The sequence below is a fragment of the Helianthus annuus genome, chromosome 14 (assembly GCF_002127325.2).
Source record: "Helianthus annuus cultivar XRQ/B chromosome 14, HanXRQr2.0-SUNRISE, whole genome shotgun sequence".
Classification (NCBI taxonomy): domain Eukaryota; kingdom Viridiplantae; phylum Streptophyta; class Magnoliopsida; order Asterales; family Asteraceae; genus Helianthus; species Helianthus annuus.
This window is the reverse complement of record NC_035446.2, coordinates 145,561,790-145,581,897: the sequence shown is the minus strand read 5'-3', so window position 1 is coordinate 145,581,897 and position 20,108 is coordinate 145,561,790. Positions and strand designations below refer to the sequence as shown.

General features: G+C 33.2%; 1 protein-coding gene across 1 annotated transcript; it reads right to left on the bottom strand.

Annotated features, from left to right (window-relative positions):
* Positions 1-16,045: 16,045 nt before the first annotated feature.
* Positions 16,046-16,731, bottom strand: LOC110907536. Its single transcript, XM_022152503.2, has 3 exons — positions 16,620-16,731; positions 16,309-16,398; positions 16,046-16,198 (listed from the first exon to the last, which is right to left on the bottom strand). Exons 1-3 carry the CDS (start codon positions 16,680-16,682, stop codon positions 16,046-16,048), a joined length of 306 nt encoding a protein of 101 aa, XP_022008195.1. The 5' UTR covers positions 16,683-16,731.
* Positions 16,732-20,108: the final 3,377 nt, after the last annotated feature.

The window sequence follows — 20,108 nt, the reverse complement described above, 5'->3', positions numbered from 1 at the left end:
TTAGGAGTTGTGCAGGATTACTTGGGTGTCTCAACTATGGTTCCCTATTGGGTAAATAAAATAATAGGCATGACTTTTGATGAGAATAGAATAATAAATAATAGTTTTGGGTAAATTACAAAAAAGGAAATAAAATGGTGAGAAAAGAGAATGGACCCACTGGGTAACTTTAGGGTTCAACTAGAAAATCTCCTGGTATAAATTTTGGGTATAACTTTTGGCTAAAAAAATATATATTGCACTTGTGTTAAGTATAGTACCCCTAAATCAACCTTGTCCCGATGTTCCGAGATAAAATCCAAACGAACTTAGTCGGGCAGAGCCTTGACATGCGTTATGGGACTCAGATCAATCGGAAAGGGTAGCGGTGATCGGGAGTTACAATATTTAAAACGGGGCATGGCTATTATTATTATTGGGTGCATAAAATAAATAAAGAGAGTAAAGATCGAGAGGCATAGAAAGAAAAAGAAGGTAATCTTGATCAGTTTGTGAAGTGTTGAGGTATATTCCTATTTATAGTATTCTTTAAATTTCTTGGGGACAAAGTTGTTCCTTCCTGTGCCTCCACGTACCATACTTGCTTTTAATTTCATAAGATGACTTATTTCCCACAAGCCTCCATTTGTCCATTTCGATATACATCCATATGTATATTTAGATTTATTATTAATTTTTTATTGTAATGTTTATTAAACGTAACTTATAACTAAGTTACTAGATATAATTATTTTAATTATTTAATTATTTTAGTATATGTATATATATATAATTATTTTAGCTGCTTTATTTATTGGGCGTGTGTAACTTTTAAAATATGATGTTTTTTAGAAAATAATAGATATGTCATTGGAACCAGAATATTTTTGTCTATAATTGGGTCTAAGTTTTATTAAAATAAAGTAGGTTCAAATATCATATATTATTATATGGTTCCTAGGTCCGTTTAGGTACTTCATATTTCTAACAGTCGACTTACCCGTAGACTACCAGTCTACTAATATAAGTTTTCATATATTTTTATTTTATTAAACAGGTTACCCATATATAGCCCAATTAATTAATATAATATTTCAACCAACTATATAAAATAATGTTTAAAACTATTTGGGTTGAATATTTAAAAATAAACTAGTTACTAGTTACTAGTTACTAGTGGTTAATAAATTTAACCAAACCTTATAATTTATATGATAAAAATTGGTATGTTACATCCTCCCCACCTTGTTTTAAATCTCGTCCTCGAGATTTGGGCTACGATATTTCTTTTAGAGTTATGTTACTTTTTGATTAAAAAGAATAATATTAAGGTAAATGATACCAAATCAAAATATCAAATTTGCTGACTATGAGTTGTACCGTAGATGGGACTCAATGGTTCAACTGAATTAGTGTAAGAATTCGATGACAAACGAATGAGATGAAATGGTATAGTTTCCAAGGTGACTAGGTTCAGGCCAAAAGATATATGATAAATAGATTTTTAAAATAAATGTGAAGGACTTTTGGAATCAATAAAATTCTTTATCAAAAGGAATCTTACTTGATTGACAAGTGAGGAAGACTTAGAATTGACGGGTTCAAAATGAAATAAAAGCATGAAAAATGATTTGTTAAATAGTAAATTATGATATGAGAAATTCTATGTATTGAAATGAGTGAATTGCAAAGATACACCAAAGGATAATAGAGTTAGTGTATCATTATTTAGAGTTCCAAGTTGCTTTAAAATAATGTGATAGTATATTATTGGTGACTATATTTTTCATACTATGTTATAGAGATGGAAATATAAAAAGAACAAGTTGTTTTGGCATGACCAACTATTATATTATATTACTAAAGCAAATGTAATATATATATTATTTGTTTCGCATTTTTACTATATGAAAAAGGGTTACTAATTTCAAATAAATATTATTTTAGTATTTATTATACTATGTAAAATAACTTATATTTATTATGTAATATAGATTACAAAATACTATAGTGAAGTTATTACATTTACAAAATATTTTAGTATTATGATTTTGTAAAAGAATCACTATTATTTATAACTTTTAAATGAAAGTTGTGAATAAAAGGGGTAAAAGTATTTGTAAAATATTTTATATAACACTGGGTCAATTCTATGTTATTACTTATTTTTATTTTGAAACCATATAGCGTTGTAAAAATGTAGTTACAAATGTTGTGGTGACTATTCTTTATGTATTATAAATGTTTTTCTAACCCAATGTAGTCGCTGACTACTATATTATTCTTATATGGTTATTTTCTTGCTAGAGTGTTATAGTACATAATTACTACAAAATATGTGATACATGATTATTTATGTAATTTTATTAGTCCTTCTAAAAATATGTCTTCTCTTTTTAGTATAAAGTAAAATTAAAATTTACTAAATAGGTATGATGATTTATATATATTAACTAGTTATTATCATGGTTGGATATTGGTTAGTGCTGCCTTGTTTAAGCATAGGTGGCCAATCCATGCCTAACTAAGGCTAGACTATTCAATACATGTCCCTGATAATAACTTTAGTATCTGAAAATAATACTAACACTATTATTATTAATATATTATTACTAATAATAAAACTAATATTAATTACCAATGCATAAACTTAAATGAGAATATATTTTAAACAAAATTTTATACGTAAAAAATATAATTTCTTTACCTTAATGATTTTAACAAAATTTTTAATTACAGAAATACTATATTGTAAGTTTCTATATATAATCAATTAAGTTTATACAATGTTTTTCGATTAATGAAAGGTAAGAAATCTCACGAAAGGCTCGATTGGTTGTAAGGACTACGGAATTAGGACATGAAATGGTGGATCATTATCTTAGCACATAATTGTGTTAAGATTGCTTTTATAAAATAAATCAATAAAGCGGATTCAATATAAATAAATAATTAAATCTTAGATTAGCGCAATCTTCAATTTTGTGAAAATGTCATCACAAAGTGATCGTGATCAAAGAGATGATTTGATGAATTCGAAGACTAAACAAGCATATTGTGGTTTAAGAGAATTGAAATGCTTGTTAGGACTATTTTGAATATGATGGTTTCAATCCATCATATGGGACTTTGAATTGAGTACGTATTGCGAGCAAGTTAACTGGGTTTGGATAAAACGAGTTTTAATAAGAAAGTTCAAACATGATCACAAAGAAACCATGTATCCCTTTCAAAAGAAAATCGAGTTTTTCAATAAATTCATTGAAAAGAGTCATTGCTTTGTAAAAACGCGGTTTACAATGCAAAGATCAAGTATAGCGGAACGATATTTGAACTTTTGATAAAACAAATTGAAAGGATGCCTTCTTAGGGTCTTATAACTCAAATGAACCACATGCAACAAATAGTGCATGTGTATCGTGTGGATTTACCAAGAAACGAAATGGATCAATATTTGCTATTATGAAAGAAATCTTCATGGTATGATGACCATTAAAAGAACACGAAAGCCAACTTATTATAGGCAGAAGTTAGAATTGCAAAGAAAGAAATATAAGAACTTCTTATCTGAAATTTTGTGTGATAACTATTTGTTAAATAACATTATCAGAGAATGTCGAATGAAGGGATTTACAAAAATATATGACTTCTTTTGTAGTGCTAATAATTATGACTCAGGTTAGACTATGCACCGATGTTTGTGAAATATTGTTCCAACGTACCTCAGCGACATTTTGATCGTTTGTAAGATCATGTGGCAAAGTGCCGATTTTTGATTTAGGAGTTCTTTTACTGATGGAATTAGTGTAGGTATCATCGTGCCTAATTTATATTTTTCAGAGGTCTTGCCTTGGAAGTTGTGTATGATAAACTTTGACGTCTGTGGACGTATAATTTAAGGTTCATGTGTTTTCTTGTGTATTAGCACAACTTTATATGCTTCTTACTTGTATTAATAGTCTATGGTAATGTTTTGGAAATTCTTATATTTTTGATGATATCCTAATTTTAAAGAGTTCTCATTTACGAGGTAGATGATCAAACGAAATAATGTTTGAAAAAAAAAAGATTCCTGATAAAGAAATCTAGACACAGATGCTTGTGCTTTATTTCAAATTGTCAATCTTTATGGTTTTTGAAATTTCTTATAGATACACATATCTATATAATTATATATTTCACATGCTGTAATATACATACCCTTTATAAGGTTAATGTATTTAACAGATTCTTTATTTTCAAAAACAAGTCTGATATCTGGCCATGATACTTATTTAGGGAAATCTTGTCACTTTTTTGACATTTTATATACCCCATCTTACCCGGTTCGCGCCGGAGAGGTAACCTCAGTATATCCGGACAAGCTGGAGAGTCTGCTACTCTATACCCAGTTTTGCCGGAGAAAATTTTCTATTTCCCATGAATAGTATCTTTTCAAGATTTTAAAAGTGTCTCTTTTATTAAGACTTTTATCCAGAATCAAGGAAATTTGTATTCCCATAACATATCTTATTCTAGACCAAAGAATATCAATAAGCAAGAATAAATAGCAATTAAGTGTTATTGCCTGCTAGTCGTTATTCTTATTGAATACCAATTATACTTCTTTATACTTATATAAGAAATTTTATCTTGAAATTTATATTAGGACAAAATTCTTATGTTCGGGTCTAAATATCATTCAGAGTGTTATCAGCTAATATTAAGTTTCTAACTTTCCGTTTAAGCTTAGGTATTATTATTATAACACATACTTGCTCTAAATAAGTGGCTTAGTTTATACTAAGGCATCTTTTCTTATGTTCAAGTCTAAATTCTATCAGATGTGCTACCAGTTAATAGCAATCTCCTAACTCTTTTATGTAAGTATTGTTATCACAACACTTATAGGCTTAAAGCAGTGGCTTAGCTCTGATACCACCTTCTGTCACGACCCCCGACCCCATCTAGCCGGAATCGGTGCCGTGAGCAGTCCAGTGGTACCGGTGATTATTTTGAAAAACATTGCAGCGGAAATTTCATCAGGACCGTGAGTTAGGAAAAATATCAGAGTTTAGAAACACCGGATTTTATTTAAATGGATGGAATAAAATCCAAGTTTTACAAAGGTAGCTTTTAATGAAAACATTATTTCTTAAGTTAATTTAATAAAATAAGCCACTTCTTGAAGTCTTTTAGTGCCGGATCCAATCCTTACTCCAATCTACTGTAATTACCTGAAACGCGTTTTAAAAAGATTTTGTCAGCGGGAAATACTGAGTGAATCATTCATTTTACTAAAAACGACACATTTGTTATAATTTACAGTATTAAGAGTTTTTACATATGTTTATTATCAACCAACATTCAAGAATAGGTATTTGTCACAGACCAGCTCTGTGACTGTGGTCATATCACCATTGGCTGGCCCAATGAGTGACGTATGTCACAATTAGGCTCGCCCACCTAATGTGAAGGAAACAATAATAACAATACTGTGCACAATACCCCACATACCGGCTGTAATTTGGTGATTACATAAACTTAATCACTGTAATTATAACTTTTTTGGAAAATGATTTGGAGTATTGTAAAACAGTTGATAAAAAGAGAATGACTCACAAATCAGTATGCAGGATTGAGTTAACAAACTTCTTGATTCTACTTCTTTCGATAATTAGGCATGTACTTTATTATTCTGGATCTTCTGATGATTTAATAGTTTGTTTGATTGTAAGGGTGTAGTTGGGAGTATTTCTGGTGGTTTAACAGAATAGAATATGTATTGGTGTAAAACCTAAATTAACCTTAACGAATTTCACAAAAACCGGGTTAATAATCAATACAGCAGTTACGATAATTCCCCGAGATCAATTTTTACAATGAATGTCCAAGTGCAATACTTCAGCTCATTTATCAAAATGACAAACGACAAAGTATAGTACTTCAACTCGTATATCGAATTATCGACAACGACAAAGTACAATGCTTCGGCTCATTTATCGAATTATCGACAACGATAAAGCATAGCCCAATGTGGGCGGCACTTAAACATTCTTTGGATATATTGATCCCGGAAACTGAATCGTAATAGCGATCGACTAATTACCCTGTTTTGCGGCAGCACCTCGATAATAGTGTGTGTGTGTTGGACTGTTTTGCTTATAACTCGGCCTATGTAACTCCGATTTTCGTCGTTCAAGTGCCAAAATTCAAGTCCCAACCCCTGCTATTTATACTGAAATTTTGACACCGTCGCGTAGCGCTAGGGGGTACCCCCTTAGGCGTCGCGCTACGCGAGTGACCACCCTATTTTCATAGAGTAGCCCTTCATGCATGTAGGCTTGCTGTGTCGACGGTTTTGTAAATTTCGAATTTTATAATGAGTTATGAAGATAATCGTCAGCTAGGTTTTGCCCCCCTTGAGTTTTAGGGGCCCTGATCCTAATTCTGATTGCTATGAAAATTTTAGGAGTTGTGCAGGATTACTTGGGTGTCTCAACTATGGTTCCCTATTGGGTAAATAAAATAATAGGCATGACTTTTGATGAGAATAGAATAATAAATAATAGTTTTGGGTAAATTACAAAAAAGGAAATAAAATGGTGAGAAAAGAGAATGGACCCACTGGGTAACTTTAGGGTTCAACTAGAAAATCTCCTGGTATAAATTTTGGGTATAACTTTTGGCTAAAAAAATATATATTGCACTTGTGTTAAGTATAGTACCCCTAAATCAACCTTGTCCCGATGTTCCGAGATAAAATCCAAACGAACTTAGTCGGGCAGAGCCTTGACATGCGTTATGGGACTCAGATCAATCGGAAAGGGTAGCGGTGATCGGGAGTTACAATATTTAAAACGGGGCATGGCTATTATTATTATTGGGTGCATAAAATAAATAAAGAGAGTAAAGATCGAGAGGCATAGAAAGAAAAAGAAGGTAATCTTGATCAGTTTGTGAAGTGTTGAGGTATATTCCTATTTATAGTATTCTTTAAATTTCTTGGGGACAAAGTTGTTCCTTCCTGTGCCTCCACGTACCATACTTGCTTTTAATTTCATAAGATGACTTATTTCCCACAAGCCTCCATTTGTCCATTTCGATATACATCCATATGTATATTTAGATTTATTATTAATTTTTTATTGTAATGTTTATTAAACGTAACTTATAACTAAGTTACTAGATATAATTATTTTAATTATTTAATTATTTTAGTATATGTATATATATATAATTATTTTAGCTGCTTTATTTATTGGGCGTGTGTAACTTTTAAAATATGATGTTTTTTAGAAAATAATAGATATGTCATTGGAACCAGAATATTTTTGTCTATAATTGGGTCTAAGTTTTATTAAAATAAAGTAGGTTCAAATATCATATATTATTATATGGTTCCTAGGTCCGTTTAGGTACTTCATATTTCTAACAGTCGACTTACCCGTAGACTACCAGTCTACTAATATAAGTTTTCATATATTTTTATTTTATTAAACAGGTTACCCATATATAGCCCAATTAATTAATATAATATTTCAACCAACTATATAAAATAATGTTTAAAACTATTTGGGTTGAATATTTAAAAATAAACTAGTTACTAGTTACTAGTTACTAGTGGTTAATAAATTTAACCAAACCTTATAATTTATATGATAAAAATTGGTATGTTACAAGTTTGAGTACCAATCCATCTAGAATCAAATCAAGGTAATGATTTAATCATTGTTTGTGATTAATTGTTGATTGATTGATCATGTAAACCCTAGTTCTTCACATGCTAAGTTCTGTAATTGTTAATGTGATTCTGATTATTGTGATTACGATATTTGTCTAGTGCTTAATCGATTGCTTGATGATTTTGATGTATGATATGAAGAAATATTGATTGTGTGTTGATTACTGCTAAACAAATATGAATTAGGGTTTTGAGATCGCATGAACAATAGAGCGTAACTGTTGAATGTATGGGTGTAACTGCTTCAATTGTAATTGTGATTGTCTGAGTTTTGTGAATGTTGTTAGTCTGAGTTTTATAACAAGGACATCTAGCCCGACTTTTATCCCTGGAACATTAGAGGTCCGATGTTTATGTGATTTACATGGATGTCCGAGCTTTGTGAGGGTCACTAAGTATCCGAGTTTTATATACAGCACATCAGGTCCGAGTTTCACAACACAAGGTCCGAGTATTGAATAACATGAACTGCCCGAATTATATGTAAGTGTTTAGGGTCCGAACTCTTGAAGAAATAGATTGGTCCGACCTTTAATATGATCATGGGAGTTCGAGTTTTGATATAACAAAACATGTCCGACCTTTAACCCTTTCCTGGTCCGAGTTCTTTTGGCATCTTGCTGGTCCGAGTTTTAAAGGACAAGGGTTGTCCGAATTTTGTAGAGGAAGCCCTCCAAGGTCCGACTTTAAATCCCTAGACTCCTTTGGTCCGAGTTTTTTACCCCAACCCACATATCCGACCTTTATTAGTGTGTATGGTCCGAGTTTTGGTCCCCACTTCCTTGTCCGATCTTTATTACAATGCTAACATGTCCGATTCTTGTTTGTATATTCATGTCCGACCTTATTGTAAAGGAAAGGTTCAAATTTGTGATTATGTTGTTTGTCCGAATTCTGTAATGCATACATATATGATCTGTGTTCTGTGTTGATAAACATGACCTGAGTTATTGATGAAACATGAATGAATAAGTGGATAAGTGTATAAGAGCTTACTTGTAAACACCAGTGATTGGAGCCTACTGTATATGCTGTACTTTACAATATACTACTGCATGCTACTGTTACTACTGTATACCCTTATGCGATACTGTCTGATGTGATGCTAAGTGTTAATGAACGATACTGCATGTCTTTGTGCGATACATTACCGTATGATACTAATTGAACACCAAAGAGTTGTAAACATAATTGAAAGTAAAATACTCACAGTGGATTTATGTGCAATGTACCTTAGATCGTGTGCAACGGACTTAAACACAAATTAACCCTAGAAGCAATAACATACCGAGCAAACCAAGGTGAGTTCACACAGCCAAGGCATGGGGTTCCCAGGGATTATTTACTGGTACTTATCTATAATGGAACGTAGTGATATGATCCTCGGGTGAGGAAGGTGATTGGTTAAGATACTGCTAGACTAGTGATACTAATTGAACTGATCTTCGCATACACGCCAGGGTTGGCCGCGATATTATGACTGATCTTCGCACACATGCCTAGAAAGGCTGCGAACCATACACTAAACTTCGCACAGGTGCCGGGTGGCCGCGATACAAATATACCTAGTCTAGAATACTTGAGAACTTTCCCTAGTCTTCGCATACATGCCTGAAGGGCCGCGATACGAACTATTACGATACATGACTTAAAGAACGAATACAATGCTTACTATACTATTACAAATACCGAACCATAAACTGTGAACTCGCTCAACTAGTTGTTGATCCTCTGTTACATGCCTTGCAGGTCGTTAGATATATGGAGCTTGCACAGGGGGGAGCAGGTCGTTGTGGAGCATGGATCATGAATGCTTAATTAAACACTTATGACATTTCATACATTATTATTTATGTTGGGTTTACTTACAAAGCTTCCGCTATTTAAACAATGTTTGGTTTTGAACATCAATCATGTCGTGATGAATTACATTATCTACTTTTATTATTAAATGCTGTGTTCGATATGATTGGTGGCTTGATCCTGGTCAGTCACGCTCCCAAGCGGTGATACTCCGCTTGTGGATTTTGGGGGTGTGACAGATCCTATGAAAATAATGTTCAATAAACCATTTTTCATGAATTCCATCTTTGTGCAAACCAATGATACATTGTGATAGATAGATAACTGTTTAAGCATGGGTTAAAGGGCCTCATACTGGCATTTTCTAGACTCAAAATCATGCATTGCATGTTGTCCGTTCGAATCATGAAAGGTTAATTTTTTTTGCTTCTGACAATGGCTTACGGACCGCAAGGGTCCTGCCTTACGGTCCGTAAGGTGCGAAAGGGTAAAACATTTTCTCTGTCAAAGGCTTACGGACCGCAAGGGCCCTGCCTTACGGTCCGTAAGGGATGCCCAGCGACAGTAAGTTGGATGTTGGCTGTTATAACGGTTAAACCGACTTACCAAGATATTTTCAGAGACATGGGCGACTCCTAACATTTCCTAGACACTAGGAAACACTTGTAAATGATCTGGATCACCTCTTAGACCTAGTTGTCGTGATCTCAATGGATTAAATTCACTATAAAAGGCCAATGAGTTGCACATTGTGTTCACTCATCACTTCTGCATTTCTGGAGCTTTTCTAGAGCACAAGTGCCATTTCTAAGCCTTCCTAATCTTGTATTAGACTTCTGTAAGTATGCTCCACCCTTCCTTGGTCAAGTTTTGCTTAGATATAGCCTAAAAGTCAATCCGTCGTAATTAAAGATTGACTTAGCGGTTAATCACAAATGGTCCAGTGATTAATCGAAACAAACATAGTTATATGTTGGTAATCATGTGGGCTTTAAACCCTCAAAAGGGCACCCTCTGATTCCCACTCTAACTAGAACGAATGTCGAGTCAAACTTGCTTAGAAAAAGTCAACAGAATGTTAACTTTCGATTTTATGCATAATCAGTAATGTAGATGGCGTGTAACCTGTTTTAACACTCATATAACATGATAATAAGTATATTAACTAGTCTAAGCTTGTTTGTTCCGACCATTTACTATTTTTGACCCGGTTCGGAACCGAAAGTCGCAAAGCTTTGACTTTTGCTTTGACTACAGTTCTGACCCGTTATGGTATGATTTAAATATGCCTTAGGACTCTCTTAGGACCAGGTTACATGATGGTATAACCCTCTGTAACCGGTTCATTGGTTGTCCGAGTCTTTAGCACATTTCCGTTAAACGCCTAAAAGTTGACCATAACGCCCTTTTAACTTTAAAACGAGAATGTTGGATATGTGAAAGGACAATAACCTTAGTTACTGATTTCTAAGCATGTCCCTAAAATTTCACGTCAATCCTAGGTCTAGAATAGGAATTATGTTAAATAGCGCAATTACGGAAACTTTAGTAATTAAACGGCGCATTTAGCATAAAGCCTACTTAAACCCAAATTTCAACACCAAACCTTCTACATACTGATGTAAGATAATATTTTGAGATTTTTAAAGATTTTTAATTATTTTTAACCTGCTCATAACCTGTGGTTATGGCATCGGTTCGGTAAATACCGAATATACCCTTTTTGGACATAACTTGAGTTCTACAAGGTATTTTGACCCGATTCCAGTTGCTACTTATTTTAAATAATAAATAGAGTATTTTGGATTTTATAAACTGTTCGGAAAACTCAGATTTCCTGTAGAACTCAGAAACCTCTTTTATAATCTTTAAAAAGACCGGAATACCCCTACGGGGCATATATTGGATTTAAACTCATTACGGGCCTTTCACGCGATTAAACCATAATTATCACTTGAAACTGACCGGTCTAAGCTAAGACTAAATTAAAGACCCGTTAGGATTCTAATAGGTTATTTTAAACCTTCGTTCCAGAGTAGGAGACCAGTAAAAGATACTTGCATTTGTTTATAAAGGATATTACTTGCTCAGGTAAATACTTTTAACTTATTTTCCATTATACGGGCTTGGGTTACGGTATTTAAAATACCGCTTGGTCGGGCAATTGACCCCAACTCATTAGTAGTTGGGTATTATCAATGTGACCCGTTTAAAAATTGGTTTTGTTGGCTTTACGCCTTTGGGAGCTTAATGACCATGTCCCGGATATCCTTGGCATCATTTTACGAAATGGCCACGACCCCGACACACGGGTGTAGGCGTACACCCGAAAATGTGTCTATATTATTAAAGGTATAACCGTTGGTTTTCCCGCCACGGCTTTATGCTTTGTGGCGTGTCTATTAACCTTAAACCCGACACGACCCGGGCGACCGAACGCATAGTGAACATGTAATTCTTTTACAAGATTTAATTGATAAATTATCCCAAGTTATAAAGAGTTTGTGCCTTGTGCATTCAAATCAATTTTATTAAACATTTTTACAAAAGTGTCGGTTGAATGTATTTACCAGTGTAAATTGATGTATTTTCCTCAAAAAATTGAATGCAGGTTCTGTACGAAATAGGCTGGCCACTCCTTAAGCATCGTTAGAGTCTCGCAAGCTTGGGATGCCATATCTGTTGAACAACATTGATATTTTTATTTTGATCCCCTGTGGATTTGTTTCGACTATTCGAATACTTGGATATTACAATCAATGGTTGAAATATAATCTATCTTTATGCTTCCGCTGTGCATTTCAATATTGTGGTTTGACTATATTGTTGCCAACTACGTCACGGTAATCCCCCACCGGGCCCACCGGTGAAACACGTGGAAATCGTGGTGTGACAGGTTGGTATCAGAGCCAATGTTGAGTGAATTAAACACTATCCTGATATGTTTAATCTCAATGACACAATTGCACATACTTGAGTCTAGACAAGAACATAGGACAAATTCGAATTGTTATTCCAGTTTGTCTTTTATTGTTTACTGTGATTTAAAGATCTGTTAAGTAGGAAATATGCCACCAGCAATTAGAAGAGGAGGAAGAGGCAAAGGGCCGATCACTACTCATAATGATCACGAGGCCGGACCTTCAAACATGCGAGCTCCTTCTAGTACAAGGAGTGAAGAACCTCAGAGGCGTAGGAGGAACCTCTTTGAGCCAGCAAGACGGTCTACCTCACACAGTTCGACTCCTTCATACCGTCACTCTTTTGGACCGAATTCGGAGAACGAGCCCAGTAACCCTCAACCTTCGTTTATACCTCTCCAGCGATCTGCATCGCACCGTTCCTATGGCGATCCTACTCCTTTCTTCCAAGGCCGGTTCAACCCGGCAGACTATGTACAGGAACCAGTAGGTTTTAATCCGCTAGGACCTGAAGACCATTTCTCCGAAGATAATGCGGTAGATATGGATGAAGACACGGATCCCATAGAACCTGCACGAGGTACTCCCAACCATCCTATCGAGATCTCTGATGGGTCATCCTTTCATGGGACACCCTATCAAGGCCCCGACAGTTTTCAGGCGAGGTTTAACCAGTGCGAGTGGTACTTTACACCCTCTCACCATTCTTCACCTCACCAGCAGCAACAGCAACAGGATCCTTCCGAGGATTCACGTTTCGTGGCAGTTACGCCACCGCCTCCACCGCCACCAGTTCATCAAGCACCCCCAGATCCGCCAAGGCGTAGGAGATCAGGCGCGCGGATGTCCACCCGAGGAGGGGAATTCCACTTTAGCACCCTCGCCACTCGAGTGCAAGTCACTTTCCGCCAGTGCCTGAAGAACCACAGTTAGGGGAACCTTCGGGACACCCTGCAGAGTTGAATTCTGCACGAGTTGCACCACCTCCGCCACCATTCGGCTATGACAATCCGATACCAGCGTACGCCGGTTCCACCGCGTACAACCCGTTTGAGCAGCCGACTCACACGCACTACAACTATAATTATGATGCCGACCCATACGTGGTAGCGGCCAATTACAACGCCCTCCATCCCGACAGACCTTATGGGGATCCTTGGGGATTAGGATACGCAGCTCATGGGTATCCAGCACCTCCTAGACCTCCGGTTCAACAACCGTCGCAGCAGCCACGTTTTTCTCCACCGGAGCAAGAAGAAATCCTCCACCGTCTAAACCGAGTGGAACGAGACTTTGAGCAAGAACGTAAAAGTAATCGCGGATTCCTCAAAGGCCTAGCAAACCTACTAAAAGGAAGGAAGAAACGAGATCATTAGTCTCTTTATGTACTGTTGTATTCACTAATACAGTCAAGTCCCTGCGAGGACATTTGCCTTATATATTCAGTCCCTGTGTGGACTTATCTTTTAGTCCCTGTGTGGACATCTATCTATGTATTTGGTCCCTGCATGGACTTGTTTTCTGTAAACCTCTGCGTAGGTATTTATTTATTTAAAAGTCCCGTTTAGGGCAGTGTGTAATCATTATTATGATTAATGGAATGTTAAGTTATAAATTTCATTTTTGTGACTAGTAGGGTGCCCGCGCGATGCGGCGGGGGCGACACTTTGCATTGCAAAACTCATTTCTGGTAGTTTTCTTATTCGTATAATATTTATGATAACATTATTGTGGTGGATATATGTCATAAGTTTACACATATGTAAAAGTTTTATTCTTTTATAAAAAATAATAACCAAAAGACAAAAACAGTATTGTTTTTTTGTATAAAAATTAATAATCAAAAGACAAAAAATAAAAGATAAGTTGTTATAATTGTAAAGTTTGTTTATTTTATTGGTTAAATTATAAACTATAATTTTATTCTTTAAAGTTCATAATTTTTTATAAATATCCACATAGTACTCATCCAATAAACTTTAAGTTTAAAATTTTCGTTTTTATAACAATAAAAAATAGTATTTGACTCGTAAGTACGTTTTAGAGCTTTAACTTAAATTGTTAAATTTCGGGTTTTTACAAATATAAAAAAATTTATATTTTTATAAGATTTCATAAACTGTTTTTATAAAAAATAGGATGATAAGAGTTTATATATTTATTAACTTTATATCATACTAAGTTCAAATTTTTAGTTCCTAACTAATCTTATCTATATGAGTCTACTTTTAACTAACAATCCCTAAAAATATGCAACACAATCTACTACTATGTATCTAGTCAAGTTGGTAAATAATTATTTTAGAACTGACTAATATTATCTATAACAATATAGTTGAACTTATAATTCCTAAAAGTTTGGAACCCAGTTTAGAATTTATCTAGTAAAGATTGTAAATTTCTGGAGTATTTTATTTATATTACTTGTTATAAAATGTTTATAAAATAATTATTTTTTATTAACTTTATATCATAGTAAGTTCAGTTTTTTAGTTTAGCTTTAAAGTTTATTACTTTATTACTTTTTAATTAAAAAATACAAATTATTAGATTAATATCCAAGAATAACTGCAATAATTATTTTGTTTTATTAGTTGACTTATAATTCCTAAAATTTTGGGACATAGTTTACTATTTATCTACTAAATATCGTAAATTAGTATTAAATAATTCCTAAAATTTTGGAATATAGTTTATCTTCTATCTACTAAATATCAAAGTTTTGTTTTGTTATAAAAATTAATAATAAATAAAGTAATGAAAAACTGTTTTAAACATGTAAAGATTCGTTTGTTAATAAAAAATACTAAACAAATGACAAAAAATAAAAAATAAGTTGCTATCGTTATAAAGTAAGTTTATTTTGTTGGTGAAATGATAAAGTTTATAATTATATTGTTTAAAAGTCCATAACTTTTTTAAATATCCACATCATACTCATCCAATAAACTTTAATTTTAAAATTTTCGTTTTTGAAAAAGTAAAAAGTAAAAAATAGTAGGTGACTTGTAGGTATGTTTTTTACACCTTTAACTAATGTTAAATTTTATTTTTATAAATATTTAAAAAATCATATTTTTATAAAACAGTTTTTATAAAAAAATAGGATGTAAAAGTTTATATCTTTATTAACTTTATCTTTTTATTTAAGAAATACAAATTATTCGAAAAATCTATAATATTATATAATTATTTTTTCATATCTCGTGTCGTCCAACAGTTTTTTTTATAGAAGGCACTAATGGATATATACGAAATTCTCCTGAAACATGACTGTTAAATTGAATAAGTTTAGTGTGCTTTGTAAATACAATCTTGAATTTACTCCAAACCAAGAGGTAGTTTTCATGTTTTGACCATTCTTGGTGATCGAATTTATCTCTTTGGAAATGATCAAGTACGAACATGTAAATTATATAATACGAACATGATTAAGTATTAAAGTATATTAGTTCAATCGAGATGTAAATTATAAGTGCAATAAATAACACAAAACATAAACTTCAAATATAAAATAAACTTTATTATTCACGGAATAGTCTATATCAAACAAAAACAACTGAAAATGAAAAAAACATAAAAAAAACTTGATATATTTCATCTAAAATCTCTACTTTTTTTATCTGTTTTTCTTGTTTGTGCTCGAATCAGCAGTATCATCTAATTCATCTTCTTTCTCATCGTCCTCAAAATCATCTAAATTTATAACCTCGACCCATTTCCATTCAGAGAGTCTCTTAGATCTTTTCTTTTGATTCTCATACTTCCGATCCTTAAAAAACAAAAATTTAATAAAAAAGTTAAAAAATGATTAAATAAATTTAAAAAAAGAACAAATATTGAATAAAAAATTTAAAAAAGATTAAATAAATTTTAAATTACCTCTTCACTAAATTGACGTTGAAGCTTAGACTTGTATGGACTGAACATTGCACCATAAGAAATAATTTCAACACTATTATCACCATCATCCTACAATAAAACCCCAAATAATAACATAACGACCTTGTTAATATGAAAGATTATAAGCAAAAATATTACTTAAAAACTAACAAAAGCTTGTTCGACAACTGGGGTGTTTAAATTGGTGTGTTGAATATGAAAAATCAAATAAGTTAGTATTCACATAAAAGTAAATAAAAGAAAACAATTATTCATTATTGCGATATAACAAAACTTATCATAGAACCGACCTTAGATTTTTCAATATCGCATGCTTGTTTTTTCGCATCAAGTGAATTCAGAACTGGCTCCATATTTTAAATCTGTTTAGCAATAGAAATGTAGAATTGTGAGTGTTTGCTATGTATTTATAGTAGTCAATTAGGGTTTAGTTTTAGATTGGTCGTCCATTTATTTAGGAAGTTTGTTATGAGTTTTAAGTTTTTAAAATAAGATGCACATATCCTGTTTAGTTTGTTGTGGCATGTTTAAAAAGAAGTTTGTTATGAGTTTTATCTATACTTACTATATTAAACATGCCACAACAAACTGACTCTGTACAAGTAAAATTAGGGAATATTTTAGTTTATTAATGCCATTCAAAATAAAAAACTTGGGTAAAAAACAAATGTTAATGTACGGTAGCTAGGTAATGGTCAAAGCTGGCTTGGGTAAAAAACAAATGTTGGCTTTAATCAATTGTACATTTACGCATCGGCTATTTGTACTTTATGAACGCACGGCGAAACTACAAAAGACAACTATCGAAACGTTTAAAAAAATGTGCCGATCGTCATGGTACCTTCGGATTTTTTTAAAACATTACGGGTTGTAAGATATCGCAGGAATACATTAAAGAATTAAAGAGGGGGGGAGTGTAACTAATTAACCATAATTATGTTAAATGTCAAGGATTTAAATGTAATAGATTAAGGGACTAAAAAATAATTATGGTTTAAAAGACCACTTTACCCTCATTCTAGGGGTTTATTTATAAATAATGGGGGAAGAAGTTCTTAACTTTTGGGAATCCTTCCCTCATGTATTATAATATAGTATAGATTAAGATACATTATTATATGAAATAAATCAAAAATCATTCTTTTTTTTTAAATTAATCTGCCTAAATAAAGAATCTTAATGGTGAAACCTAGCCTGATGTCATTATTAAGACCCGGCCAAGATGGTAAGACTTAATTAAAAGATTCAGATTCTCTGTTAACCTCTGTAAACATGTTAACGTTCTTGGCAGATGTGATTCGTTAAAAATCGCACGCGTCATTCTTATATAAGAATCCTTCAGGGGATTCCAAGACCTAAGTTAATGATTTATAAATCATGGGTTAAACATCCATTAGTGATGAAGTGCCTACGGGCCATACTTATTGTCATATAAGACAAAGGGCAGTTGTAGTCTATGACTCCCTGTCAGAAAAGGTAAAAGGACTACGGTTCAAACCTTCATTGTCACACCCCAACCGATGGCGGAAACATCGAGATGAGACGTACAAACTGTTCAAAGACATCATAACACTAAATGTGACAATAATTAAAATTCCATTTATTAATAATTCAAAGTTTCATACAAAGTCTCAAAAAGAAATAACATAACATTAAACAAGTTTATTTCGTAGGTGGGTTTCTAAGCCATCCTATTTATTTCTTCACTTCTTGTATCATCACCCTGCAGTATGCATTTAAAATAAAGTCAACAAATAATGCTGGCGAGTATACAAGTTTGTACATAGCATAATAGAGTTAAAATAGTTTAACAGGATCTAGTCCACGTGAATACTTGAATTCATATTAACAGTTATACTCGTAACGATGAAACTATGTGTTCAAACCATAGTTTAACGCAATTAACATAGCCTAACCCTCGAAAGGGTGGTAACATAGAGTTAAAAATCCTAACAATACCCATAATATTACGGGAGGGGCGTTACAACCTACAGCGCTGCCATTGTTAGGGGAGGCTTGCAAAGTTAATGAACACACAGCCATAAATGTTTAACATTAGCATAACATGATTAACATGAGTCAAATAGATTCACAAGAAATGTGGATAGATAGTGCAAAAATGATTAACATAGTGTTACACATAGAATAACATAGTGTTACACATAGAATATCATGTATAATGAAAACAAGATAAATTTAGTTTGTTCACGAAGGAGTAATTATTAATTGTTTTAGATTGCGATAATAACGTGCTTCGTGTTCCCAAACTTGAAATGAAGATAACGTTCAAAATGTAAATCACATGATAATTGAGATAACATAAAAAGAGATTCATCATAAAAACATGGAGTGTCACGGAACGTAACATAGACTATTCCAAAGTGAATCGAAATCCTTTTCGAATTAAGGAGACGTGCTTTGACCTAATAGACAAACACTCTCATCGAGGAGCGACTAACGATGTTTGTCCTTCCAGTTACTACACTCCTTAATCGATTGGGAAAATCGAAACTTTGGCGAGATCGAAAATCAAGGAATGGGACTAGTTAAACAAGATGCGAGTTTCACCTCTAACTTGATAACATCGTACCCTGATGTGGTTGGTACTCATCCAAAGATGAGGGTCCACTAGAATATGAAATGGAAACTCCCAACAAGGTTTGGATATCACTCCTAACTTGAGGGTAGATTTCGTGCAAAAATCAAAGTATAGCTGAGTAAAAATCATCACCAAGTGTGGGAATCACCCCTATCTTGATGAATCATTTCGATTGTGTTGTAAGAGTGTCTTCAAAGCTCCCATGTGTGTATTGTGTTAGCCTTAGGAAAGGCTTGTATATTAGAAGTCCAAAAGAATAGAGAGAAGCAAAGAAGAGAGAAAAGGATAATGTCTTTAACAGCAAGTAAATAAGAAAGCTCCTAAACTATAGACTAGGCAAGCAAGGCATTCCTAATTCCCTATAGTTATGGCTCTGATACCAATCTGTCACACCCCAACCGATGGCGGAAACATCGGGATGAGACGTACAAACTGTTCAAAGACATCATAACACTAAATGTGACAATAATTAAAATTCCATTTATTAATAATTCAAAGTTTCATACAAAGTCTCAAAAAGAAATAACATAACATTAAACAAGTTTATTTCGTAGGTGGGTTTCTAAGCCATCCTATTTATTTCTTCACTTCTTGTATCATCACCCTGCAGTATGCATTTAAAATAAAGTCAACAAATAATGCTGGCGAGTATACAAGTTTGTACATAGCATAATAGAGTTAAAATAGTTTAACAGGATCTAGTCCACGTGAATACTTGAATTCATATTAACAGTTATACTCGTAACGATGAAACTATGTGTTCAAACCATAGTTTAACGCAATTAACATAGCCTAACCCTCGAAAGGGTGGTAACATAGAGTTAAAAATCCTAACAATACCCATAATATTACGGGAGGGGCGTTACAACCTACAGCGCTGCCATTGTTAGGGGAGGCTTGCAAAGTTAATGAACACACAGCCATAAATGTATAACATTAGCATAACATGAGTAACATGATTCAAATAGTTTCACAAGAAATGTGGATAGATAGTGCAAAAATGATTAACATAGTGTTTTTGATATAGGAAATGCATACTACACCCAAAAGTGTAAAATGGAAAATGGGTCAAGTATACTCACCTTAGAGTGCGTTGCGTATTCTTGGAATAAGATAGAATAATAGAATAATAGATTTCCCAAGAGGCGTGCACAAGAAGATTACCCTATTAAGTTGGAAG